Source organism: Centroberyx affinis, unplaced genomic scaffold, assembly GCF_046629955.1.
Source record: "Centroberyx affinis isolate AG114_WGS23_722 - 3 ecotype Tasmania unplaced genomic scaffold, CSIRO-AGI_Caff_v1 ptg000755l_1, whole genome shotgun sequence".
Lineage (NCBI taxonomy): Eukaryota > Metazoa > Chordata > Actinopteri > Beryciformes > Berycidae > Centroberyx > Centroberyx affinis.
The window spans coordinates 625,420-653,292 of record NW_027279367.1 but is presented as its reverse complement, the minus strand read 5'-3'; the positions used below and the strand labels follow the sequence as shown (position 1 = coordinate 653,292).

Below are 27,873 nucleotides of genomic sequence, written 5' to 3'. Positions count from 1 at the left end.
CACAGAAAAGTTTGAACAGTGAAAGTTTTATTGTCTAATCATGTTTCATGTAATGGTTTGATACAATCCATAAGTGTTTGTTTACAGGGTTCATAATGTTCACCAATTGACAACAGTAATTGGTTGAGTAGGCCTATGTAAAATACAAATGCGTTATTCTAAATCGTTATCATTACATAGACTAGTTAGGCTACTAAAGTAATTGAGAGAAGTATCCTCATGTGCCTCTGTTTATGACGGGCGTTGCCTGTGTCCAGGACAAAGAAATGTAGGCGGAATCACCAAAACGCCGCGAAGTATCTTTTTACACTGCAAACCCCGCCTTGGAATTCAGAAAACTATAAAACTCTCAGTTTCTTGTCACCTTGGGCGCTTCATGCCCCGAGCTTCATGCCGGAGGCCATGATGCCGTCACCAACTCGAAGACCAACCAAACCAGATTTAGCACAAGTGGAGATTCAGATCTCGCGGCCTCGTAGGCCTAACTACTCTTTGTCACTGATGTGACCCTGTTTTCCACGCCGTTCATACTACGAAATCGAGCCTCGCTGAACCGCGAAGACTGTTACAAAGTTATTTTAAGAACGAGTTATTAATCCGTTAATTATTAAAAGTTAGAGAAGTCAGAAGCTCCTGCTTTCCCTACGGTCGAAACCTCACGATGGAGTAAAAGTAAGGCTGAAACACTTCCATGTCTTTCTGCTGAGAGTTGATGCAAAAGCTAAAGTTATCACTTAATCCAATCAGGAAAGTTAGCATAGTTAGCATAGTCTAAGTTATCCCTTAGGGCGAACCGTCTCGTTCCTCTGGTTTATAGGCTAGGTCTAAATTGACATAACACTATTTACTGTTGCCAATAATCTTCATGCCAATGTCTCTATCTTTCTCATTTTATTTTCACTTCATTCTCCTTTTATTTTATTTCATGCTCATTTCATGAGTCAACCTATAGTTTAGTGTTTTATTCTGGTTTATCATCTGCCCACTTACCATATACTTCCCCGTTTCATGGCTACATGTTTGTTTGTAGGCTATTTGTTTGTTATTTGCGTGTCTAGTAGATAGTTAATAAATATATTCATTCATTATAAAGTCGTTGTTCTGTGTTTCCTTATCTGCAGAGAAAAGCAATCCCTGAACTGGAAAGATCTCATGATCTTTAGATTGATGACTGATTAGTATGAGTAAAGGTCCTTCATTTACGAAGGTGGTGCCCCTACGAGTGTAATTTGATCTCTTGATCAAAATATAAATATTTAGCCTATATAGCCTACCTTTACTAAATTATAAGTTCGATATTTTCGACTCTACACGCTACAACAGTTATGTAACTTGCGGAATGTACTCCATCACAAATGTATGCTTACATTTGTAAGATGTTTCTCAGCGGTGCAACGAAGTAAGTATTTCAAAAGTGTAATCTGATTACTGTGCTTTTTCAGCATTTGTAATGGATTACACCTACCCTGTTTTTGTAATCAAACTACTGTAATTTTGCTACATGCATTCTGTTGCTGCCAAACCCAGTGTGAGTGTGTTATTTGTTAATGTCTCACCAACACTGCTGTCCTACAAAGGCAAAAGGCAGCGACGGCTCAGAACTTTACTGCCCAGCCAAATGACTTACAAGAGGATGTTTGAAAATGTGGTGATTTGTTTGCTTAGTATGAGGTTGTTTATTCTTTATCTCACTCTCACCAAAAATAGAAGTTGCTGCATGCTTCCTTTGTAGAGCACACAGATAATCCAAACCTGGACAGAGATCGATATACAGTAGATGACATGCAGTTTACATCAATCTCTGACTCTTTCCATTAAAAAAAACTGCTGAACCTACTTCAACCACAACACATTCTGCTATGCCACATATTTCAGTGAAAGCAGTTAAACCTGAAGTGTTACACATGTGACGACTTTAACTCCACCCCTCAACTTCAGATACATTCTCAGAGACAGGAAACTGAAGACTGTCTAATCTTGTGTCGCCACAGCGGAGGTTGTTTGACTGGTATGTACTAACACAATCCTTTATATGGACATTATAATCTACCGTACAACACATGGGGTTATGATATGGTGAGTACCAGCAAGCTTTAAACAACTTAATGAGAGGGAGATAAGAGAGAGCTGTTGGAAAGAACTAAAACAAACGGGTTTATTTATAAGGAAATGGGAAGGAAACACTGTGCTGAGTCTGATGTATATGATTAGGCTACAGTTTTTTGTTTTTTTTTACAGTTGGTTACAAGCATTTCTCAATACTGAGTTCACTTTTTCAAAACTCTTCATACAGCTCTCTGCACCAACATGCAGCACAGCACTAAGATGAAGAACATGAAAATGAAATGTTAAATGGCAAATTGAATTATAATCACGGGAAGTCCGACAGCGGAATATCCCTCTTGTAACACAGCGGTATCCTCGGGAAAAGTGAATGCTTTCAAGAGAAAGAAACTCTCAATTTCCTCCATGGGGAATACCAAGGAAGAGAGCGTCAATTTTCCTGAGTTGACACAGTAAACGCGATGTTGGTGAAATTTTTATAGATAAGAAACACTTAAGTAAAGAGTATGGAAACGATAGGCTACACCGTCTCGTCTGGTCACATTGCTGTAAATTGGCAGGTTTAAGAATGTTGCAGACCACATTCTTTTGCAAATTTTTGGTGCAGTCGACATAGTGTTATTTTGCAGTTAGTAGTTTGACATCTGATAAGCCGGTAACACTTTACATTGAGTGTTAATTAAATAATGTTAACTAATGCATTTACTGACATTAATTAAACATGAATAACAACATTAACAAAGATTAGGTAATGTTAAATGCACATTAACAACTGCATTAATTAATGTTGTTATACATGTTTGTTAATAATGTTAACTAATGTGTTTACTAGGGATGGGACGATCTGTTTATCTCACAATATGATTCGATACACGATATAGGGTTCATGATTCAATACAACCAGGATACAATGTAATAAATAAAAGTTCAATCAACAAAGTCTGACTGTGCAGAATTATGTTTATTTCTGAGACACAAATCTCTCCAGCGATGACATTGGCTTGCTAGAATGTAAACAATTTAAAAATGTCATTACAAAGTGTAAATAATATAATTTGAATAAAGAGCTTGTGAAATTGTGATGGGCAAGCCGTCTCATTTATGATTACTACAGCAGAATAAAATGGAGCTAATATCACCATTCATTTTTCTGCCCCACAATATGTTTGTGATATACTGAATTTCAATACATTGTCCCATCCCTAGTGTTTACTAACATAAGCATGGACAGTGACATTAACAAAGATGAGTTCATATTAAATGCACAATAGACAACTGCATTGCAGTAGCCTAAGTAATGTTGTTACACATGTTAATGCAAATGTATTGTCTAAATTGAAACCCTAACTCTTAATGTATTATATCCTGGCATTTTGCAGTTTGACATCTGATGAACCAAATCTGGAGCTTCGCTCCACAGTATTTCCAGCCATAAGCTATTTCTAGTTCTTTTTATTTATTTTCATTTGGTCTTATCTGTGTTGTGAAGGGCTTTATGGCCAAAGTAAACTATCAAAACTTTTTTAATAAGAATTATTTTTCTACATGAGAGGATGATTTAAAAACGATTGTTAATAAACTCTTGTTAAACTTCAAGGTTGTTAGACTTTGTGATTGCTAACCTCTCTCTCTCTCTGTCATTTGTCTCCTCCAAGCTTTGCTGACTGAGTCATTCATATCTCAAATTCTGTCTCCCAGTGAAACTTAAAGCTAATTGTGGCAACATATTCTAACATGTTCAGTTTACTTGAAAAAAGTTTGGAAACCGATTGCCTCACTTTTTTTCCACAGTAGCCATAGCTTGAATTTGCAGATTACTGTAAACACATGCTTAAATAAATAGTATTTAGGAAATTCACATTACTTAATAACATAAATTATTTAAATTGAAGAAATGCCGGAATAATACTTAAATGTAAACTGAGTGAAGTTTTGCTGGTGGTTGAGTTTGAGTGAGAAATGAATTCCAGTATTTTGAAAATTGTGGTCATTGAATTCATTTTGTGTCAAAGCAATGAAAAATGATTCACAGTTTGTGCTACCTGTGTGAAGAGTTTTGAAAATGTGAACTTAGTTTTGAAAAATGCTTGTAATCAATCATAAAAAAAACAAAAACAAAACTGTAACACTACATTGCCATAGTGCATGAATAGAAATGTTTTGTGTCAATAACCCCATAAACAAAGCTGGCATAACCTCAGTGTAAAAACAAGGATACATTGTAAGCAGTAAGTGGTGTAGGCCTACAATGAATTACAAGAATACAATGTAAGCAGTCGCTGTACATTTATATTTATGTTTTGTGGCTTGGGTGTGGAATATTTCCATATTAATTACTTCATAATTATTTCCAACTTTTTTTGCTAGATTTGAGGCTACCATTGCTATACCCTTTTTCAGCAAGAGATGGCACTGCCGAGCCACAAGGCTGTGCAGATTGGTGATGACAGCCTGCAGGACTGGAAGGCGGTTGGTGCAGGGGGCTTTGGACAGGTCTACACGGCCAGGCATAAGGACTGGGGGTTTAATGTGGCCATTAAGGTGCATCATCATGGATATGGGTAATTGTCTGGATTCTCTGTAATTAGGCTTACTTAATTCACACTATTCATTTGCTTCATAAACATCTATCCTTTCAAAATTAGTCTTTCAAGCAGCGACGTTCCTTCTGCTCTCTCTCTCCTCCTAAACTGCCCCCTACCTCATTCCAGCTCCAATACAGATGGAGCCTTGTGGCACGAGGCTTATCACATGGAGCAGGCTTCCAACCCTTTTGTGCTGAGGCTTTTTGGAGTGTATCGTGGCTGTCCCCCAGGGGAATCTTCCGTGCGACTGGGTATAGTCATGGAGTTCATGGAAAGGGACTCTCTGCAGTCCCTGCAGCAGGCCCTGTCTGGCCCTCCACCCTGGCCCCTGGCCTTCCGCTTGGCCCACCAGGTGGCTCTAGGCATGAACTTCCTCCACAAATTGACACCAGCTCTTCTGCACAAGGACCTGAAGCCCAGTAATGTGCTGCTGGATGAGGACCTCAATGTCAAGGTAGACTGACATTAACCTAAATTCTGGTATTTATTTTAAATACAAGACTGACTGAATTAATTGTTAAATCTCTCTAATTTTCCCATGTCATGTTTTTCCTCTTACTCTGTAGCTAACAGACTTTGGCCTGTCCAGGGTCTCCACCAGTGATTTGAACAGCAGCAGATTTACAGCAGGGGAGGAAGGCTCTCTTGCCTACATGCCTCCTGAGGCTTTTGATCCATCATACGAACCTGTCCGTGCCTACGACATGTACAGGTCAGCTCTCAAAGGAATGCTTTGAACATACTGTCTTAAAGTAGCCTTAAATGTATGAAAAATGTTAATTTAAGAAAATCTTTTTCTCTCTTTATCAGCTATGGTATACTTCTCTGGTCCATTCTTACTGGTAAAGAGCCCTATCCAGGTAAATAATGGCTATTTCAATGTATTTTTATTCTCATTTCCCTTGTCATTTTATGGATCCTATTGTTGTTCTGTTTTCCACCATGTTGTTTCTTTTATAATTTATGATTTAGATCTTTAATTCAATGCAGTTATATCTTGCCATCTGTTTTTTGTTGTTTTTTTATTGGTTGGGTTATCTCCTTTGTACAGAGTGCATCTTGTTTTTATATTTCTTATCATATTTTCTCTTTTGTCACCGATTTTTATATTGTTTGCTTCTATGCTTTATCACTTTACAACTAAATTAAACTATTTTAGTTTACACAGAAGCACAGACTCACATGCATGTACTTTACAGAGGATGAAAACTGGACAAGGCGACAGCAGTTGCAGATAATTGTTACTCGATTTACTGTAGAACCAAATGAGTATTTTTAAAACCAAATTCTGATGTCTCTCAACCAACTAGTTACCAGGCCATTTCTTGTAAATTCTGGTGCCTGTAAAGCAAGCAAAGCCTCATTTCCCCAAATGTTCAGCAAGCATGCAGTAAAAAGTGGGACTACTACTCTGGTTAAATTTTTTATATTTTCTAATGGTAACACTATTCTCAGAAACTGTAATGAATTGCTCTGTCTTTTTTGAGAGCAATCAAGAGATAATGTATGTATATCTATAAAACCTGCAACACAGTGTTGCTGCAAAGCCATGTTTTGTGAAAAGCATGCTCATAGAAGTTGCAGGAAAAATGTTCTGGTGTAAGACAGAGGTCAAAATTAGAGCGTTAAAATACGAGTCAGGGTAGGAAGGTAGTAGTATTTTATCAACCTGTAAACACACACACACACACACACACACGCAGTACACACATATACACACACACAGCTGTGTCCGTGTGTTCTGGACGTACAGCATGTCTTCACTGTATCTCATGTAGCGGCCCCTTACAGTCGCGTGGCACTGCGGATCCCTCTGGGGGACAGACCTCCCTATGAGGTAATCGACCAGAGTAAGGCAGACGGGATAGGAGAGCTGGTTGACCTCATGAAGAAGTGCTGGGTCCACAAGCCGTCTGAGAGGCCTACCTTTCAAAGTGAGTGTCTGTTGCTACCATCGCTATATAGATGGTTACCTAAATGTTTGCCACACTGTACTATGCACTTAGAAACCCTCCGTCCTTCATTTTTGATAGTGTGCAGGTTTTGTAGCACTTACTACACCTGCAGTCTTTACACAGCCGCAGTGTTCGTTCTTGCACATTGTGATTTCCAGTGTGTATTTTAAATATTGTGGCTTTTCTTTCAGGGTGCCTTCTTGTGACCGAGCATGTGTACTCGAAGCACAAGGACAGAATTCGTGCTACTGTCACTCAAGTCTTGTCAAAATTGGTACATAAGTTCATTTGGTGAAATTAAATATATTGCTGTATTACTTTATTAAATTATGATTCATAATTTAGATTAACCTATTTTAATTGCTTAATTTCTCTCCCTGATCTCCACCCACTAATGTCTTTATAATATCCTCTGTTTCTCCAGGAACCAGAAGACGATCATCTGCCATCAAACGTACATGTACCATCCAGTTTTCATGCTCAGCCACCAGGTACCTCTTTTAACATCACCTGTGGGTCAGGATGAAGTTTAATATGGATCTGATACATTATTCCATACTGTCCACAATACAACAAAATGCAGAACCTTCTACTTCTTTTGGCAGCACAGTCAATGGATACAGTGGATCATGCCAGTTTTCCAAAAACTAAAGGTTCTTCCAAACAGGTAATGCACTTTGACTTTTGCCTCATAGGAAGTTCAAAGCAACGTGTGAGGGGGTACTAGGTGGCCCCCAGCACCATGAAGAATACCTTGATTTCTCTGATAATTAATTCATTTTGCTCAATTAAATATTGCATCAACATTATTTTGATGAGAATGGACATCACATCCCGTCCTTTATTATCATCAACACATCATTCAGTCACAAAGGAAACCTAAAAATGAAAATCTGTTTAGTGTCCTTTGTAAGGAATAAGGATTTGAGTGTCATATAATACTTTTAATAGTGCAATGGCATAATTACATAATATAGACTGAAATAGCTTTTTTCTTTTGACAGCAGGATTCTGTTGCTACGAGTACTGTAAAATTGAGTGATACAGATAAAGGTGAGTTTTTTTGTCCATGACCTGATGTGAAAATGAATTAAAGTGCTTTTTGGCAGTGCGTACATTCTCAATATCTTAACAGAGAGAACCTAAATGAACTTGCTGTTGCTATGGCATTTATGACCAGTCACATTCACAATTAGATCTGGTAGTTTGCCTTAGTGTACTTGCTTTGATTCCTCTCTTCTTCATTTGAAAACAGCAAAGTTCGTGGATGATCACAAGGCAACGTTAATCCAGGACATTGCCAATGTAATGGCAATAGTAGATGACCTTCGAGACATGGTCCACCCTGAGACCTATGCACGGATTCAAGCTAAAGAGACAAACCAGGAGAAAGTGAGGGTGATATATACAAACACACTACGGTCAGGACAGAAGGTCAAAGCGGCCTTCTACGACGCCCTCATAAAAAATGAACTGTACCTAATGAGAGGCTTGGTAAGATTTACTCTCCTTTAAGTGACAAACATAATACTCTGATCCTGGACAAAGTTATTAAAGGTATTCATTTGACTATATTTTCTTCCCTCAGGTGGCCGATGATTAGCCTACTTGGACATTTGGCTAATGATGACAGGTATCAAATACTTAACTGCTTGCTTCTAATCAATCCAAAATTATCATTGTTCTATTTTTTAAGGAAATGTAATCACTGTGGAATAGAAAGCTGTGTATTTTATTCATAAAATGTATTTTGTTATTATCTTTCTCCATTGCAAAGTATGTTTTACAGCAACTCAAGGTATTTTTGTAATTTTTTTTTTTTTTTTTCTTTTAATATTACGCCATATCCTGTGCCTCATAATAAACATATTTGACATACTGGTTGACTTTAAAAGAAAATTCTATCACGTCACATTATCTTTTCTTTATCTTTTTTTTTAGTTGATTCTTTTTTCCAGTTCACAAGGCAGTGTGATGGCATTGTGCCAGTGTCTGCAGCTTAGTTATCAGAGTAAATTGTAATGTGCATCGTGCACATTTTTGCCATTGTGAAAATCCAGGGGGATTGGAGGGGGGGTGGTGGTGCTGCTTCTCCAGCCTACCAGTAGATGGGGAGGAGAGAGACAGAGAGAGAGAGAGAGAGAGAGAGAGACAGACAGACAGAGAGAGAGAGAGACAGACAGACAGAGAGAGAGAGAGGGAGAGACACAAAGAGAGAGACAGAGAGAGAGAGAGAAGACAAAGAGACAGACAGACAGAGAGAGAGGGAGAGAGAGACTGGTAAGAGGCTTTTCTGGTTCAATCCCTCAGTAACTGTCAGAAGCAGTCAGTCCGTCAGTCACCTGCAGATGATGTTGTCAGGGCATCCCTGGCAACAAAGTTACTCTCCTGTCTCAGTCTAACATACAGGTTTGGCTTTCCCTGCTCTGGCACTGAGTGACGGTCCAAACGAATTGAAACTAAAAGAAAAAACAACTTACAGTAGATCCATTCTACTTACAGAATATATGTCCTGCTCTTTCAAACCATCTTTTCTTTCTTCCAGTCTCCATGTTCTCTTGCAGGGTAACTAAATACAATATTAAATACAAACAACTGTTTTCTAAAAATGGAGCTGTGAGTTTTGTTTATTCAAAGCTTCTCACTGTACGTTCTAATGGTAATATACTGAGAAACTGTTATTATGGGAGGTCAGAGAAGCACAGTTGCTTTGGGAATCTATCCATTCTTGGCCTCAACTTTTAGAAAGTTGGCCTTTCTTCACACAATACACACACGCGCACACAGTCTCTCTGTCTCTCTGTCTCTCTCCTCGTTCTCTCTCTCCCTCTCCTCTGTCTTAGAGGAAAGAAGCTTGATGCCAAACAGTATCCTGGGATTTGACCTTTGTTTGTCTCATTTAGAGCTCTGTCTCCTTGAGCACACGCCACGAAAACACACCTTCACACCGTGGTAATCCTCAGAAGGGAAAGTGTGTTTAAGTGTCATCTTGACCCCTCCTTCTCTTTCTCAGTCCTACTCCCTCACTCCACCCTACACACACCCCCATCTCACCCCACCCCGTCCTGCATTAATGCTCCCAATCCTCTTTGTGGGAGAGTGACGTCTGCTACTGTCAGAAACAGAGTTAAGCTCAGCAGGCACCGGGAGAACAGAGTGGAGAGAGGCTCCCAGCCTCGGGAATAACCAAGCAGCACTGCTTTCTGGGCCTCCAGGGGGATACATCACTAGCGCCTAAGCAAGGCCCTGACTGCTCTCCCCGGTGGCTGCTGATGCCCTGCATACGTCCAGCTGGGGAACATCCAGGAGATAACTAAGTGTGCTATGCCAAGATAGTGGACTTCATCCACAGGTCGTCTCTGTCCCTCTGCCCAAGGGCCTTAGTGGCCTCAATCTCCAGGCATGTGTCCTCAGAGAAGCTGAAAAAACTGCAATGGGAACAACTTCTAGGCAAAACAACACTATTTTGAGGGATTTTTTGATGCTGCTGCTTCCACATGTTTGAGAGGACCGTTGCGGTACTGAGAGAATTTTCACCTGTTCGACACATTCATCTGTGAGACTGCAAAGAGTGTGCAATATTGTATTTTGGCCATTTTGGGTCACTTGTTGCACTGGGGACAAAACAGATCGGCAAGGCAGCTCACTGCTATGTCAGGTGTGTGTGAAAGGTGTTCATGTGAACGTGCGTTCAAAGCATCAGGTGTTTATGAGTGATTGTCATTTGAAAGCAATTTGAGTGTCCCATCGTGTGTCTGTGTGGAGACTCTGGCTGCTACTTACTTTGGGTGTGAGGGTGTGTGATTGTGTTTGAGTGTATGTCAGAAGTCAGAAGTGCTTAAAGTGTGTGTGTGAGGCGGTGGAGCCCTTGGAGGTTGTAGCCCTGGATTTCCCTGAGATGGAGGGTCATGGTTATGACCGGTTTGGGGATGGAGAGAGAGACAACTACCAGATTGACTACCGGAGGATTGTAGGGGACATGGAGCCGGCACGGCCGCGCCTCTCAAACCGAGAAGGGGAACAGCCTCACCCCTATGGAGCATATGCCCATGGCAGTCCACATGGGCATGGGCATGAGACTGCAGCACAGCGATACAGCGCTACACGTATCCAAGCTGGATATGAACCAGAGAGGTCAGTGTCATACTTTGAATCCTCCTTGGACTCACACTAGACTGTGTAGGCTGTGAGATCATGACCTTCAGTTCAAACATTCCATGAATTAGTTCAGCAGAAGTCATTAAGCAAAGCCTTTTGTAATTAACTAACACATAGCTGGTGAACGTCTCCTGTAGCAACTGAGATTTTTTTTTCAATTTCTAGTGACGATAGCGGTGGGCTGTTAAAAGCCCAGTTATCAGCTACCTGGGCAGCCAGGATGATGTAACCAAATCCTCTTACCTGCTGTACTGCCGTCACACACGTCTGGAAGGAGTTTCCATTGAGAAGGACAGATTTCTTTTGTTAGCATTTCCTGCCTCGGAGACCAACATTTGTAATTGGATCATTGAGAGCACAACAACACAACACAACCTCTATTCAAAAGGTGGTGCATTTGCACACAGCATAAGTGATAGTTTGATACAGGAATAATTAATGACTATAACAAGTGTTCTTTGTTTGCCCATGATTTATGCACGCTACTTCTCATTCATGTACAGCCAATGATGGAGGGTTTGGATAAAATAGTGAAAAACTACAAATCCTGTAACATAAGATCCAGGAGCTCTATGGAACCATACATTTGGCATGAGTCATCTGTTGTATTGCCATATGTTCACACGCTTACCAAGTATTCAAACCTGACTCTGAGCAGTTGATATTTCCTGCTGCACTATATCATACATTCTGTGTGTGTGTGTATGTGTGTGCGTGCATGTGTTCATGTTGCAGCATGGCTGACTACTTGATCAGTGGAGGGACAGGGTATGTCCCTGAAGATGGACTAACAGCACAACAACTCTTTGCTATTGGTGATGGACTCACATACAAGTAAGATGCTAACAGAACAAACAAGTTCACAGATTCAGTTCACAGACTCATTTCACAGTGTCACTTATACACTGACACACATGCATGTGCACACATGTACGTGCACACACACATGCATGCATGTGCACACACACAAGCACACATGCACACAATTATGCAATGTCTTCCATTAAATGGTTGGTAGTCATATCAGTGATGACAAATCTGCTTGGGCTTTATGTGGAGGATTATTATTAGTAATACCACTTTCAAGGGTGACTTTGAGTGGTTACACAGACATCTGCCATTAAAAGGGAGGTGAACCTGGTGTCGGTGTGTGTGTGTGTGTGTGTGTGTGTGTGTCAGTGGGTGTTGGTGTAGTTTCCTTAATGGAGACTATATGCAGGCTTTATCAGAGTGCAGAGGATAAGTGTGTTAGCTTTCAGTGGGTTGAAAGGCTGGCAGATTATCTCTGCTCACTGCCAGCTAAGTCAGAGAACTGCTGCTTCGTGGGAATGGATATGTGCAGTTCACATAGACTACTGACGCTATACGAAACAAGTTATTGCCAGTGATCATTACCACCACTACTACTACAATACTATTTTTGTGATAGTGTGCAGGACCGGTGCAGCCAAGCAGCCTTTTCTGGTATAGGGGTGCTTGTTCAAAAAGACAAACTTGACTGAAGAATTCCACATTGTAGGAAGACAGCAACTCCCAGGAATGGACAGCAACAATATTCTTCAAATACACAATGCTCACTTTTGACAACAATGTCAAAATGCATACACTTGTTATAGGTTTTAACAGTAGTGAGCATTATGTTTTAGAAGGATATTGTTGCAGTCCATTCTTGGGAGTTGCTATCTTCCTACAACATTAAATTCTTAAGTACCACAGTACTAGTACTACTACTAATAATGATAATAAATAGTGAATTTAATTTATGTTATGCTTTTTTCATTACTACGGTATTATGTTCTCTTATTCTGCTGTCTGTCCACATGATGAGCCTCTGTTTCCTCTCTTCTTAGTGACTTCTTGATCCTCCCTGGTTTCATAGACTTTACCTCTGATGAGGTGGTGAGTATCTGTCAAAAATGTCGCAGACCACATATAACGTTTCCTGCATGCGTGCACTATATCATATATTGTGTATTTGTGTGTGTATCTGCATGTGCCTGTTCATTTGCTACAGCTGTAGTTGAATGAAGACAACAGCTGCTGTAATCCGATCTCTCCCATAAGACTCCAGTTGCAGGCTATATGAAGTGTGAAGATTAATTTTTTTGCATATTTTAATTTATTTACTCTACATTTTTTGAGCATATTTATGTTGACATGGCATCCCTCTGGGCTACACACATATGTGTTCTTGTCCTTGACCTTATAAAACCTACAACTATGCTGTCTTTGAGAGGTTACACACTCACACCTCACGACTGGCAGAGAAACTGGCTCAACTTGACCCCGAAACAACTTTGTAGTTTCTTCATAATAAAAATTAGCTGTTTAAACACATGGTATTAACTGAATCTCACAGTTACTTTTTGTGTTTTGTCATAAATTATCGTTAATTCTTCTCTACTCTGTCCAAACAATAGATGGATGTCTCTTATTTAATGAAGGTTCATCTGCTTTGCAATCTCTAACTCTTTTCTGTGTTCTTTAGTAAAGGGTGGTTGAGCTCCGGGTTGTTTTTTTTGTCTTGTTTTGTTTTTCTCTTTGTAAGCTCTGCTGGGACATTAAATTAATTTCTTGCTGAGGTCACATGGGTTATTGCTGGATAGCAGGTGCTCAAAACAGACACACACCTGCGTCATCTCACACTCAGCAGGTGAAGTTAACAAGTCAGCTTCTAATGTAACCAGAATGGCTTTTAAGTTGTTCTATTGCATGGCAGAATAAAAACAAACACATTCACAAAATGGGTTGCCTATTTGCGATACAGGATTGCAGTGTGTGCAGTCCTGTATGTACATTGTGCTGCGCCTTCAACCCTGTAAGAGTAGGGACGCTCTTTGTGGGAAAGTTGGAGTATTGTCATGATTGTGTGGGTCTTATCGAATAACTCCACTATAAAAAGCTTCAGAGTGATTTGGAGTGATGTTACAGCATGATTCCTTAGGCTCTATCTTTGATTTTTTTTGCTCCATCAGTTCATCAATTTGCAAGCTCATAAAATGGTGTTTCTGTTTCCAAATACACCCCATCCTCAGGATCTAACCTCTGCGTTGACAAGGAAGATAACTCTGAAGACGCCTCTCATTTCATCTCCCATGGATACAGTCACAGAGTCATCCATGGCCATCGCCATGGCAGTGAGTGCTACCACAATACAGCCTATCATACTTCATACCTCATGGTTCACTCAGTCTAGTGCGGTGCAAGCACTTCCATTCTGCTCCACAGACCTGCTGTCTGATAATGATGTATTGTGACAAGTACTCAGTAACATTTCCCTTAGCATGTCTTGTTTGTTTTCTTCTGCTGTCTCTGATTGGCTGGTTTATATGTGTTTCAGTTGATGGGCGGGATTGGAATAATCCACCATAACTGCACTGCTGAGTTCCAGGCCAACGAGGTGCGCAAAGTCAAGGTAAGATGGAGGTAGTCAACAAAGACAACAACTTACAACAGAAATACAAAACCATTTGGGACAGTGTAGAAACGCAGACAGCCCTCCTTCAGAATAAGATGTTTGCTTTGAAAAAAAAAAACTCATCACAAACCCCTAACCACACCACATTTGTGGTTTTGTTGTTGTCAGAAATTTGAGCAGGGCTTCATCACAGACCCAGTGGTGATGAGCCCCCATCACACAGTGGGGGACGTGTTTGAGGCCAAGGTGCGCCATGGCTTCTCTGGGATCCCCGTTACAGAGACGGGCAAGATGGGCAGCAAGCTGGTCGGCATTGTCACCTCCAGAGATATAGACTTCCTTTCAGAGAAGGACCACGACAGACCCCTGGAGGAGGTGTGTGTATTAATTGTGTGTGTTATATGGCCATGTGTTTATAAGCATATGTGCATCCTAACCTTTGAAGCAAATACATGATGCCATATCCAAGATTCTTCATTTTATGGTGCTATTATAAACCTAATAGTGATAGTGATATATAAAGTTCACTGTTTGAAACAATTTCACCTCTGTTTGATCCAGGCAATGACAAAAAGGGAAGATTTAGTTGTTGCACCAGCTGGTGTCACGCTAAAAGAGGCTAATGATATACTGCAACGCAGCAAAAAAGGTAAATCTGTCAAGGAGGTCATGCTACTATAAACATGCTACTGTATGCAAGCAGGAAACAACAGGAAAACATAAAAAAGGAGGTCAAGGACAACTGATATAAGATTATTACTTAAGAACAAGTCTATCAAAGTGAGATGTTCTTTTCCTTCTACATTCAGACTTACACTCTGACTCTCTTTACCTTCTCTCTGTCAGGTAAGCTCCCCATAGTGAATGACAGTGATGAGCTGGTGGCCATCATTGCCAGGACTGACCTGAAGAAGAACAGAGATTACCCCCTGGCCTCCAAGGACTCCCGCAAACAGCTGCTGTGTGGAGCTGCCATCGGCACTAGGGAGGACGACAAGTACAGACTGGACCTCCTCATGCAGGCCGGTGTGGATGTGGTAGTCCTGGTGGGTTTTCACTGTGGTATGGTTAACACTGCAAAAAACGTCCATCTTAAAAAGTGATTTAGTCTCATATTCAACATTCAAATCTTATTTTTCTTAAATCAAGAGAAGAATTCTGCCAATGGGGTGAGATAACTTGTTTCCAATGCGGTTTCACTTGTTTCAAGAATTTTCTAGAAAGAAATGTTAATATCTTGAAACAAGTCAGAGGCAGATCACTGCAATACATATCAAGAAAATTAAAATGTATTATATTCTTTAATTTATGAAACAAGTTGATTTGCATTGGAAACAAGTTAAATTATCTAACCCCATTGGCAGATTTTTTCACTTGTTTTAAATTAGGATTTTAGGACTCAATAATAGACTAACTGACTTGTTAAAAATGGAGATTTTTTGCAGTGAAGCTTTAGGCTGTGAAGTTGTAGTAGCACATCTGCAACTCCCTGCACTAGCCAGAATGAGTTAGGATGGATGTAACTGTTTTTGGTGTGTCTATATAATTCTATAAAATGGGGACTGTAATCATCATTGTATTAACTACAGCAGCCTGTCTCTCATTGAAACTGTCTCACATCTGGATACTTGAATTGCAGGACTCCTCCCAAGGAAACTCGGTGTATCAAATCAATATGATAAACTACATCAAACAGAAATACCCTGAACTCCAGGTAGTTGGGGGAAACGGTGAGCTCATATCCTTTCCTCAACTCTCTCTCTCTCTCTCTCTGCATTTGTGCTGTGAAAACTCCCATCATAACGGTCTCTTCCTTGTTTGACTCTTTTGTGTGTCTCTGTCTCTCTCTAGTGGTGACGGCAGCTCAGGCTAAGAACCTGATAGACGCTGGTGTGGATGCCCTAAGGGTGGGAATGGGCTGTGGCTCCATCTGTATCACCCAGGAAGGTATGATGAAGAGAAAAACTTTTCCCCTTGCCACCCATATATTTTAGAAAATTCTGGGATCATTTAAGATAATGACTGCATAGGGGACAAGCAAACAAAATACCAAACTGGTTTTACTGGTTTAACACATAGTATTATGCTCTTGTATCTCAGTGATGGCGTGTGGACGGCCCCAAGGTACGTCGGTGTACAAGGTGGCAGAGTACGCCCGGCGTTTTGGCGTGCCAGTCATCGCTGACGGAGGCATTCAGACTGTCGGACATGTGGTGAAAGCTCTGGCCCTGGGAGCCTCCACAGGTAGGACAATCTATTCTTCTGTTTTCCCAAAGTCTTACATTTAAGTCATTTTGGTCATGTAGGTTTCCACAGTGATTTACAATGAGTAGGGGTTCACTGCCTTGTTCAAGTACACTTCAACAGCACACATGGGCTGTTGCAGGGATCGAACCTGCAACCTTTCAGTTACAGGACAGTCTCCCTAACCGCTACACCTCTCTTATTGCAGTATTTTTCCAAAACGAAAGCCGTTTTTGCATCTTTTTTTTCCAGCCCTTTCTTTGCCTTTTTGCCCTTGCTTACGTCATCACTTCACATTACCTTTGTCTTGTCTTCGACCTCTGACCTTTCTACCCTTAGTGATGATGGGGTCGTTGCTCGCGGCAACCACCGAAGCTCCAGGAGAGTACTTCTTTTCGGATGGCGTGCGTCTGAAGAAGTACCGGGGCATGGGCTCCTTGGACGCCATGGAGAAAAACAACAGCAGTCAGAAACGCTACTTCAGGTAGAGAGGGAGAAACAGGGAGGATGGTGGGATTTATATGTGCAATCGTATATAAATGATCTGATTATGGCATATCTCTTACTGTGTGTGTGTGTGTGTGTGTGTGTGTGTGTGTGTGTCCAGTGAGGGAGATAAGGTGAAGGTGGCTCAGGGTGTTTCAGGCTCAGTACAAGATAAAGGCTCCATCCATAAGTTTGTTCCTTACCTCATTGCTGGTATCCAACATGGCTGTCAGGACATAGGAGCCAAGAGTCTGTCCATACTGCGGTAAGCGTGTGTGTTTAACTGTGTGTGTACTGTGTGTGTGTGTGTGTGTGTGTGTGTGTGTGTGTGTGTAAGAGCTTTGGTCTAGTCTGATCTGTGTGTCTTTGACCCAGGTCTATGATGTACTCTGGAGAGCTGAAGTTTGAGAAGAGGACCATGTCTGCTCAGGTGGAGGGGGGAGTCCACGGCCTCCACTCGTAAGTCTGACCCCCGACCCCTGACCCCTGACCCCTGGCTTCTGTTGACCTCTTCCCCCCATCTGTGATTCCTCTCCTCACTCTGTGCTCCTCTTTTCTTTGACTGCTCTTGTTGTGTCCTTGTGTTCCTGTCTGTGTTTATATGGGTGTTGTCTACTGCTCCTGTCTAATTTATTTGCATAGAGTGTCGTTTGACGGTGGGGGCTCAGTGGAGTCTGTCATCATCTGTGTTGCCTCCCTCTCTGAACATGAGACAGTTACTGTATAAAAAGTGAGGCACTTGCAATGTCTTGTGTGTCTAGACTACACTTCTGTTCAGTCCCTTTGTCAGAAACCTTCCACTGTCAAATGTGATTTAATGTAATTTATCTGTGGTTAGCAGCATCAAATTGTCTTCTCTCTTCCTTTTCTTACTCATGCTCTCATGTTAGATATTCTTTTCTGCCATGTAAGTACATCCATCCTGTCATCACACCTCCATCCTCTTCTTTCATCCATTCATCTCCGTCCAACATTTGTTTTTAATGTGTAATCACATGGTACATGAATTGCTGACAGTTTTTTTTTTCTTTTCCAATTGTAGTTATGAGAAGCGGCTTTACTGAGGCAGGAGGGAGAGGAAACACTCGATCAGCACCTAACGTCCCGACGCCAGCGGCTACCAGCAGATACACCGGACGCATGTGATCAAACTACAAACAGGACGCCATTGTAACCGTACAATGTCACCACTCTAAAATCTGACTCACACTTTAATCTGGAGACTAAAGGTCAAAGATCAGATGTGCAGGGTCATAGAAGAGAGTCACATGAATGCACGCTACATGAAATCTTAATCTTTCTTTCTCCCACTGTTCAAGGTGTAGTGGGTGACAAAGACAACACAGGGCAGTTTAGCCTTGGTTGAAACTGCTCTGCTGATCCCTTTCTAAGTAACATGGGCAGCCGAGCACAAATATTACACATTAAACACTTTAGCACCAGTTTACCACTGCTGAGCTATTGAGTGGCATGTCTCCCTGTTGGCTCTGAGTTGCACCCTGACGGGGGAGAATATACAGGGAGGTCTTGTAGGGGTACAGCCCAGTCTTTTCATATTCTGCATATTTTACATATTGAATAAAATATATTATTTGCAGGAATACAGACAGCTACAGCCTTGGGCATCATTTTAAATTTATGTTTAACAATTGTCTTTTTCTCAGAAAAGGAAAGTGAAAGAAATAAAGTTAAATAGCTTCTGGCAACGCTGCAGCTCTCTGCCGATGTTCAAAGCCGGCTCTATAAGTGTAAGCTAACCTTGAATTATTTGCGTTCTTTGTACTCTATTTGTACCTTGAATTATTTGTACTCTTGGAAGCCTTATGCACAAGCCTGCCAGCTTGTGCATAAGGCTCCTCGATGTAGTACAATCACTGTATGTTCTCACTGGCTTCTCTGTGGTGTCCCAGCATTGGATTTCCCCCAGTACCTGGTTACTTTTCTAGTTTAGGCAAATTCAACGTCAGTGTTTCAAATGGGTGAAAAATTTGGCCTGTTACATGATGGAAATGTGTGTCCGTTGAAAAGGACGCTGTGGGTGCACCCTGTAAATCTTGATGGCTTAGCTTGCATGTCACTTCTGTATTGTAATCCGTATCTCAGCTGTATTTTATGGTGAGATCTGTGCATGTGCTAGTGCAGAGGGGACTAAAGCTAAGCATAAGCCTTAACTCAAATATACACATATGTAACCAGAGCGCCTTAAAGGGGACATCAAGTGTAATCATATTCTGGATTTACTTAATTTAGAGTAGAAAACACACATTTGTTTGAGGACAGGATGATTGTGTGATGAGGTGTGTGCTGTAAAAATAAGTTGATACAGTTATGTTGTACTACAACAGAGTATCCACAACCAAGTATAGTATACATAGTATAAAGTATATTTTGGATAATTCCTTGGTTTTACCTTTCACTTTTAAATGTAAATGTATAAAAATTACAAATGGTTCCACTTCGATCTTCCATAATCCCACTTTGTAGAGATGCATCATTATTAACATGGCTATAGACTGTACATAATACATAAGCTAAGATATTATAGTTTTTTTTCTTGTTTTCAGGCTCAGTATTTGAGAAGTTAAATGGTGAGTCAATGGAGTAGAGCTGTGGTGTCAGTGGAGTAGGTAGTCACTTGACTGATTGACCAGGCTCAATTTATTGGTCTGTAGAGTTGTAGTCAACAAGATGTTTTTGGTTAATCAATTTTTAATGTGATTTGCATGATTTCCTGGGAAGGTATAAACACCTTAAATTACAGCAATATTTACATACACTGGTCTTTGATAAACATAGGCTCTTAAGAGGTCATTTTGCAGTAATGTCATGAGGGCAATTTTACAATATTGCCACTTAAATTGACTATTTCATTGGTTGACAAAAGTATTTGACAGTTACATAATTTCTTAGTTGGGGGTTGACCTAGAAATTGTCTCCTTCCAACATCCACCTTACGGCTTCAAAATTACATTAGCTGTAAATATTGTTGCATGAATTGGAATAAAGAGAATTTTAACATGGGCTTTTATTTTAACATTTTTGTTATACCTCAAAGAATATAGGGAAAAACCATAAATGCTTGCTGGTGATCCTGAATCCTATGTGTAGGTGACTTTTTCTCATTCCAAATCAAACCAACAGATGGCAGTATAGTGCACATTTACCCACTACTATATTCACCTCACTCCAGTTATCTCCTCTCAAAAATGCCTTTATGAGTCAAAATAGAAGCCACTACAATCAGACTGTCACTTCAGTTCTATCCCCAAAACCAGATTTTGTTATTTCCTCATGTTGTTTACCACTGTAGGTGGAAATGTGTCTTGTACATTATTTTGGCAATGGGATAATACAATCCTAAATCACAATCATATTTACAACTCAGCAGGAGCCTCATAAGGTTTTTGTCTAACCTCTGTATATGTGACATATTTTCTGTTTTCACTATTCATGTATGCAAGTAAATTCTGTAAAAAACAAACAAACAAAAAAACAAACACAAAAAACATTATACATGCAGAATGTGGATTACTGACCCAAGTCCTCTCGACCATCTCCTTTGTACAAACTGAAGGATACTGTCAATATTTGACTGCTGGTGGTCAGGTGGGGAGACATTTTGAAATGAGCACAAAGATTCATGATTAAAAAACATCTGGGGTGCATAGATAGAAAATGTATAATACAACTTTGTTTTAGCCCATATTGTTTGTCCCTAAGCCACTGAGGCGTGTTCTCCTTTATATTCCTTTCATAATCTCCTGGAGCTTCATGCAGCAGGATCACCTCAAATATCAAAATGTTCAGTATTAACACTGCTGCTTGAGACCATTTTTTGATAGGATTTATACTCTTTAAGCAATAGTCATCTGGTCCTTGACGTTCATGACCGTCTCACTCAGATGAGCATTTACTTAAATGTTACCCAGCAGGTAGCAATAAGCATTGATGAGCCTGTCATAATATTCTAAAAACAGAAATATTACTGCAGAGAGGAAAGCATAAAGAAGACGCTGAAAATGGTGTGATGATAATGAAGTCAGCTTTGAAATCTCATTTTGAATGTTGTGTATATGTACAGTATTAAAAATTATGAGTTGGTTTTGCATTGTGTATCAATAAATATCACTGTCCATTCAGTTTGTACTTTACATTAATTCAGTTAATTATTTTCATCTGTATATCTAGTATGATGTACATTTAATTTCTCCCTCTGAACTTTATCTGCATCTACTATTTTCTGTATTTTTACAATGCTATGTTCATTCCAACCAGAACTGGACCTTTACAGCCTCCTACAGTTCAATGGTGTCACTGCAAACACTCAGAGCATCAATTTGTCTGCAGACGCTGATAAACTCTGCCTGTACGGCCAGATCCTGTTCCAGCTGTTTGCTTTCACTCAGGTGTTCAGTCCCTGCCAGCCGGCCAAATCCCTGGCTGTCCTGGGAGGCTAAGCTCAGGGTTCGGTAACGCCTGTGGTAAGGCAGGTGGGGGATTGCCCGTGGAAGACTGCTCTGGGCAAAGGTTTGCCCTTTGTTGGTCCAGGGATGAGAGCGCATCTTCCCCGTCTCCCTGGAACTGCAGCACAGGCCCTGGGATGAGCTACTCAGGGAAGTTTGGCACAATGAGCCAGAGTTACTCCCTTTCCAACTCCACTGCTCCGGAGATGATGGAGACTTGAGAGAGCCATGTGCCTGGGAGGGTCTTGAGTTGGACAGGGGGTTCTCTTGATCCATGTCTCCACAGGAAGAGGTTCGGTAAAGGACAGTCTCCACGGAGCTGGGGCCTTGCTGTGAGGTACCTTGGCTAGGAGAGCTCAAGGAAAGGCTGGAAGAGGCGTGGAGCGGCCTTGGTAGACCAAAGAGACTGTGGGAGAACAGAGCTTCACTGAACAGGGCCTGGTCGATGCTGCGGGACAGGTCTATGGGAGATGGGGGGCGCAGGTCCGCAGTAGAGTCAGTGTCCAGACCCAGGCTATCTAGTGAGGACTCAACCCCACTTTTAGCCTTATGTGGTGGGCTAGGGGGTGTAGGCAGTGGGAGAAAAGAGATCCGGGTTTGGCTGGGACGGGGGGCAGACTCTAGTCCATTTCGAGGGGGGTCCACCATTGAGCAAAGAGGAAGAGCCTCTGACTGTCCCTTAGTGATGACCTCACAGACCACCAGCTTTTCCTGCTTGCCCTGGGACCAGGAATAGTGGGAGGGGAGGCCAGGAGAATTTACTTCCTCCTCTGAGGGCAGCGTTGGCCCTCTTGAGGGGGAGCCGCAGGATAGGCGGGACCAGGATCCTGGCCGGGGATGAGCGATAGTCCTGATGGAGGAGTTCGTGTGACAGAATAGTGGCTGTGCGGCAATGAGTGACAGGCCCAGACACACACCCACCTCACAGAGCCGGCAGCCTACCTGGTAGCCCCACCAGGGCCAGGGCTGGAAGCCATAGCCATTGACCCCACCCAGACCAAGGGTGTGCAGGATCCCATAGAGCTGTAGCCCTCCGCACCCTAACAAACACAGCGAAGCCCCTACTCCGGCACCTGCTGCCCTGCCCCAGTCCTCCACCTTGGCAAATGGGCAACTTGCAGGTCGCATCACCTCAGGGGAACCTCCGCTCTCTCCGTTGTCATTCAGCCGGTAGATGTGTTTGGTGTCAGCTCGTATGAAGCAGTAGAAGATGAGGTAGGAGCATGAGAGAAAGATGGAGAGGCACACAAACAGGCCCTGAGGGAAGAGGAGGAGAAGGGCAGGGAGGCTGTGTAGGAGCTGGAGTAGGCCGACACACCCCAGAGAGACCCCAAAGTGCAGCAGGGACATACAGAGTAATAGGCAGGGTCTGGGCATGGCTGAGAAGGAGGTGGAAAGGGAGAGTGGGAGAGACAGACGCGTGCGTGAGCGCAGGGAAAGAAGGACGAAGGCCAGGGAGAAGGCTGAGGTCAAGCAGGGGAAGGGCAGCTCAGAGAGGAGGAGAGAGCCCAGAGGGGGAAGACGGTCTTGGTGACTATAGGCATCATAAAGCAGACAGAAAGCTCGGATCCCTGCAAATGCCAGGAGGAACAGGTGCAGCAGGGTGAAGCAGGGGCCTCCTGGGGGGCAACGCAGGGGCAGGCCTAACAAGCAGACAACAGAGATTAGGCCAAACACAGTGAAGACAGATCCCAGGCCATAGATGTGTGCTTCCCAGGCCAACCCCCATGTAGCAAGAGCAGAGTTCCAGTCAGAATACAGAGGGACGAAGAGGGGCGGGCTGAAGGCCAGCGAGGGATGCAGGGATTCATTGGATGTGAAATCATCTGGGTAGATGGGAGTCCAGGACTGGTTTGAGATTTTGCAGGGTGTGGCACTAGGTTCCGGGTTACAGTCTGGGAGAGAGAGTGCACCACTGGTCTTTGAGCCCTGCTGCCCCTCCTCTGGGGATCCATCTGTAAAACAAATACCATAAAACAACACATTAACAATCTGTCTGTTTCATAGATTATCAACAAACAAAAGACAGAATTTAAAATACTAAACTATTAATCCTGTTCCTTTTAATGAGCTAGAAAATGCAGAAAAGAATATACCTAAAGAGTGAGTTTGATGCTCACTGAATAGTTTAAGACTTACTAAGATCTTTGAGATATTGTATCATGTTTTATTATTAATGTTTTCAAACATTTGATAAGAAAATATAGTATTTTAAAGAGGTTTTATGCTTTTTATGTGGTGCAAACTCTGCGGACAGAATGGACAGAATTTGCTATTGTGTATACTGATGTTGAAGCATGACATTTCTACTTTCTATTTCTACTAGGCACACATAACCTTATTACAGAACAATCTTGGTCTTGTGTTGTCTATTATCAATTATGATAATGATCACATTGATTTACCTTTTCAAAACAACTGAAGAATCTTAAGAATAAATGTAGGTCAAAGTATATTGTCTATGCCAACAAACTTAGTATACTGTATAAAAAGAGAGTGAGGGAGAAACTGCAGTGTGTGAAATGAGTTAATCCATAATAAAACAGAGCAGGCTTGAAACTGGGAATCTCTAACTGGGTCACAGAGAGAGTGAGAGCAGGAGCAAGTGAGTGAGTGTGTGTGTGTGTGTGTGTGTGTGTGGGTGGGTGGGTGTGTGTCCATGAGAGAGAGAGAGAGAGAGAGAGAGAGAGATGTGTGTAGATTAGCTAGTATTGACCTCCTTCCTGCTCTCATTTTGTGTGACTATTAATAAGCATGGTCAAGTGGTGCTTTGCCATCAGTAATGTTGCATCATTTTTAAAAAGGAATAGCAGAAGCAGTTAATGCGTAACCTCCATATGTGACTGCGATTGTGTAACCAATAAATAATGTAGGCATCTTATTCTCAAGGTGGAAAGATATCCAGAGTAATAACACAGCTGCTGTATAGAACCAAAATCAAATCAGGGAACCTACTGGTTAAAAATTGAATCTGCCCTATTTCTGGTCTCCCAGTGGTAGAAGTGGTTGTGTCAGTGCCGCAACCGTAAACAAAGTGTTTCTTAAACTATAGGTTAAGACTAAAAAGATTAAAAAGGTAGCTCTATTCATGGGTCGATCTGCAGTACAACGCCTTGTGACAAAAGCACTAGCAGTTTTTGATGATCTTTGGTGTCAATCGCAAAGTTATTCATCTGAATTTGGGTCCTGGGCTAAAAAACTGTGTTAGAGCCTTAGGTCTGAACCCTACCTGCACCAGACCACCATGGTACTAAATGTGCAGGCAGCCAGAGCTGGTTGACATTTTTAACACAGTTCTGTCAGTCTCCCCCATGCTCATGGACACAACACATCATTCGCTTTGACAAGTGTCTGTATGCATGTGTGTGTGTGAGTGTGTATACAGTATATGTATGCAGGTGTGTGTATGTGCGTCATGTTATCCAATGGTCCAGTCCACCAGTCCAATAGTCTTTTCTTGGTAGCTAATGCACATGGACTGCAATGGGAATGCAATGTTTCTTTTCTATGTTAAAAGAGAAAATGGAGGATTAAGTGGGAGAATACACAATATAAGGATTGAGAGACAAAGATAGGGGAGAGGCATAGAGGAGACTGAGAGAGATATTTGGGAGGAGAATGAAAGCTTAGGGGAGTGAAGTGATGCAAACCACTCTGTGAATGTAAAACAACTGTGTTTGCCAGCAGAATACATATCACAAACTCTGCAGTGACACATAGACTTGGAGTCTTGCAGTTTTTTTAAATAAACAGAATTAAAGCTAAACTAAAATTCTGAATCAAATAAAACACTGCCAACAAAACCAGAATCCTAGCATTCATAACAACAAAGTGAACATTAACAACAACAACAACAAAGTGTAGCGTTTGTGAAATTATGGATTCTCCAAACCAAGAAAAATTCATGGGACTCTTACCTTTCTCTGCCACTGTGCCAACAGCTCCTCTATGTATCATATGATCTGTAAACTCATATAACCCATCTCCAGTGTCTTCCATTAGGTCAGTCCCCTCCTGTATCTTTCCCTGTGGGGTAACAGAGGGGCCTGTGGTCCATCCCCAACTGCCAGTGGCTAGTGGAGGAGTAGGGTGCTCATGACTGGGCCCAGGTCCAGTAGACAGCGCTGGAGAGGTGTCCAAGTCTGGACTGTCTGATGGAAGAGGGCCAAACCGAAGAACAGGTAATTGGCTATCATTAGTCTTGTTCTCCTTGGCTGGGGAAGTTGGCTGATTCTCTCCGGTCTGTGCAGGGTGCGGTGTAGCACCATGCGTGTCCCAGGTACTGCCCTCCGCTGGCCCATACTGAAGTGCTTGTTCCTGGGTAGTTTTTGGTGATACACCTGCTGATGAAGACCCTATTAGTGTGGCATTCTCTTTGGAAGTAGCAACCTCTGTAGCACTGTCTGTGGGACTGGATGTCATGAACCATTTTTCACTAGGATACAAAAGAGACATCTCCGTACCCTCCTGTATATCAGCATATTCCCCGATGACCCCTTGCCTGTCAGTTTCGTCAGGTGATGGTAAGGGCCAACTCAAAGGCAGAGCCAGGAAGTCAGTCATCTTGGGTACAAACACAGGATGCACAGGTGCTGAACTGGGTCTGTGAGGACTTTGGGAGGGCGGTGTGAGATGTTGCGCCACTGTGTCAGTGTCTGGCTGTGGGGTTTCCTTGACATTTTCTCCGGTTAAGACTACAACATGAAGTGAGAGAGGCAAGGAGAGGGAGAGGAGAAGATAGAGATTCCACAAAGAGAGCATGGTGGGGGTCTTGTGCGCTCCTCTGCAAAGTCACATGCTGTAGGTTGTGAGGGGATTGTCCAATCACATGGCTGACGTATCTGTGACCTCAGGTCTCAGGAGATCTCATGCTTAACGCACCTGGAGAATAAATCATGTTCAAGTCACAATAAGCACAACCACAATCAAACATATTGTTATAAATTGCTGGCATCTCTATGTGGGGTGAGGACAAAAATGTACTGTAGAATAAACATTCAATTGAGGTCATTACTGAATTTTCTTAAAAAAATTTGTCATGCTTTCCTTTACTCTTTACCCTAGACCAAAGTCCAATTTCACACACACACACACACACACACACACACACACACACACACACACACACACATCACAAACATAAGAGTAACACACATCACAAACATAAGAGTACACAGTCACATAAATAAAAAAAAGCACCCAAAGACACATAAGAGCAGAAAAGCAGAGTCTTACGCTTCTTGCTTCTCTCTTCCCTCCAGTCCGTCTCGTTTCAGCGCTCTCGCCTCATCAGTAGCCTACTCTGCTGCAGCCTCTCTCAAGTTTAAACACATATGCTGCTCTGTGTTGCTGCATGCCTGCAGTCTCTCTGCGTAGCACTCTGTGTCCTTTCATACTCACTGTGCGGTGCCCCTCTTCTCTCCATCAGACAGCCGACACATGGGACAGACCCCACCTCCTCCAGACAACCCCCACTGTCCCACACTCTGCCGCTGCACAGATCCGCCAGTGAGTTTTCCCGTTTGTCTGCGTGCGGGATCCCATTCTACTGCTGTGGCATCGCATGAATCACACTCAGTATCATCTCTTTCATATTTGCATAGGAACTCCTTTCATGATTGCCTCCTTATTGCTCTCTTTCTTTCACCCACACACATACATTCTCTCTGATATGTGTGATGTATGATGTAAGATGTATGATGTATGATGTGATGTGCAATATGGATGCAGAGTTCTTGTGGTTACATCTCACTGGGGAAATTGATTATTGGAGTTGGCAGTGTTATGGGATGGCAGCCAGAGTGTAGTGCCCCAAAAATGGGGCACTACACAGACCCACATACACAGTGGAGAGGTGGGGGGAAGAGAAGAGAAGAGAGAGAAGGGAAAGGAAGGGAAGAAAAGAGCATAAATATGTCATAGGGACGAAGGCTCAGGCTCATCAACCAGCAGGCAGGCAGTACCCTGCACTGAACTAACGAACAGATCAATATATGGTATTGAGTGTAATTTACAGCTGGTGCTGTGCCCTGCCTCCCTTTCAAAGTAAATATCAAACCAGTAGCTCATTTTGAAATGTGCCAGAACATGATGTTAAATCCAAAAAACAATTCAGAATGTTCTCTTTGAACAGAATATACCAAATATTGTTACAGGCATAATGCAATTCACTGTAAATGTAAATGCATATGTGCATGTGTAATGCATAATGCATGATAGTGGTTACTTGTGTCCATGTGTACATGCCTCTGATGTTAGAGTGGATGCACTGTTTCAGTGAGGAATTGCTGACCTAAAGTCCTTGATTGTCATTCACATGACCCTGCAGCCATGCCAATTATGGTGGCTAAAGGCTGTGACAGCAGCGATCACTCTTTGACGATGCTGTGTTACTCTCTCTCTTTACTATCCTCCTTCCAATGTTATCAGGTTGCTCAGATGCTTTTTTTTTTTTTTTTAACCCAGTGGGGGAAATCCAGCAGCCTCATGGCCTAATTCAA

At 42.0% G+C, this 27,873-nt stretch overlaps 3 protein-coding genes across 9 annotated transcripts; 2 read left to right on the top strand and 1 right to left on the bottom strand.

Moving 5' to 3' along the window:
• Positions 1 to 1,935: 1,935 nt before the first annotated feature.
• On the top strand, positions 1,936 to 8,485 carry LOC139644574 (receptor-interacting serine/threonine-protein kinase 3-like). 4 transcript variants are annotated; one of them, XM_071519988.1, is made up of 12 exons: positions 1,936 to 2,008; positions 4,432 to 4,625; positions 4,776 to 5,103; positions 5,216 to 5,361; positions 5,460 to 5,509; positions 6,428 to 6,583; positions 6,796 to 6,878; positions 7,029 to 7,095; positions 7,210 to 7,271; positions 7,609 to 7,657; positions 7,860 to 8,098; positions 8,193 to 8,485. In XM_071519988.1, the coding sequence occupies exons 2-12, from the start codon at positions 4,471 to 4,473 to the stop codon at positions 8,205 to 8,207; spliced, it is 1,350 nt and encodes a 449-aa protein (XP_071376089.1). In that variant the 5' UTR covers positions 1,936 to 2,008; positions 4,432 to 4,470; the 3' UTR covers positions 8,208 to 8,485. The 4 variants fall into 4 exon arrangements, with proteins under 4 accessions (XP_071376089.1, XP_071376091.1, XP_071376088.1 ...); XM_071519990.1 differs by having other exon boundaries at positions 1,972 to 2,076; positions 7,612 to 7,657; XM_071519987.1 differs by having other exon boundaries at positions 1,972 to 2,076.
• Positions 8,486 to 11,497: 3,012 nt separating this feature from the next.
• On the top strand, positions 11,498 to 18,056 carry LOC139644571 (inosine-5'-monophosphate dehydrogenase 1a). Of its 4 annotated transcripts, XM_071519979.1 has the most exons (15): positions 11,498 to 11,596; positions 12,613 to 12,661; positions 13,798 to 13,899; positions 14,103 to 14,177; positions 14,349 to 14,555; positions 14,742 to 14,829; positions 15,027 to 15,226; positions 15,820 to 15,910; positions 16,032 to 16,127; positions 16,281 to 16,424; positions 16,764 to 16,908; positions 17,032 to 17,175; positions 17,286 to 17,369; positions 17,801 to 17,817; positions 17,953 to 18,056. In XM_071519979.1, exons 1-15 carry the CDS (start codon positions 11,499 to 11,501, stop codon positions 18,054 to 18,056), a joined length of 1,644 nt encoding a protein of 547 aa, XP_071376080.1. In that variant the 5' UTR covers position 11,498. The 4 variants fall into 4 exon arrangements, with proteins under 4 accessions (XP_071376080.1, XP_071376082.1, XP_071376081.1 ...); XM_071519981.1 differs by lacking the exon at positions 17,801 to 17,817 and having other exon boundaries at positions 14,103 to 14,162; positions 17,953 to 17,974; XM_071519980.1 differs by lacking the exon at positions 17,801 to 17,817 and having other exon boundaries at positions 17,953 to 17,974.
• A 3,149-nt stretch (positions 18,057 to 21,205) lies between these two features.
• Positions 21,206 to 25,936, bottom strand: prrt4a (proline rich transmembrane protein 4a). The gene is made up of 2 exons (XM_071519969.1): positions 25,291 to 25,936; positions 21,206 to 23,328 (listed from the first exon to the last, which is right to left on the bottom strand). Exons 1-2 carry the CDS (start codon positions 25,934 to 25,936, stop codon positions 21,206 to 21,208), a joined length of 2,769 nt encoding a protein of 922 aa, XP_071376070.1.
• Positions 25,937 to 27,873: the final 1,937 nt, after the last annotated feature.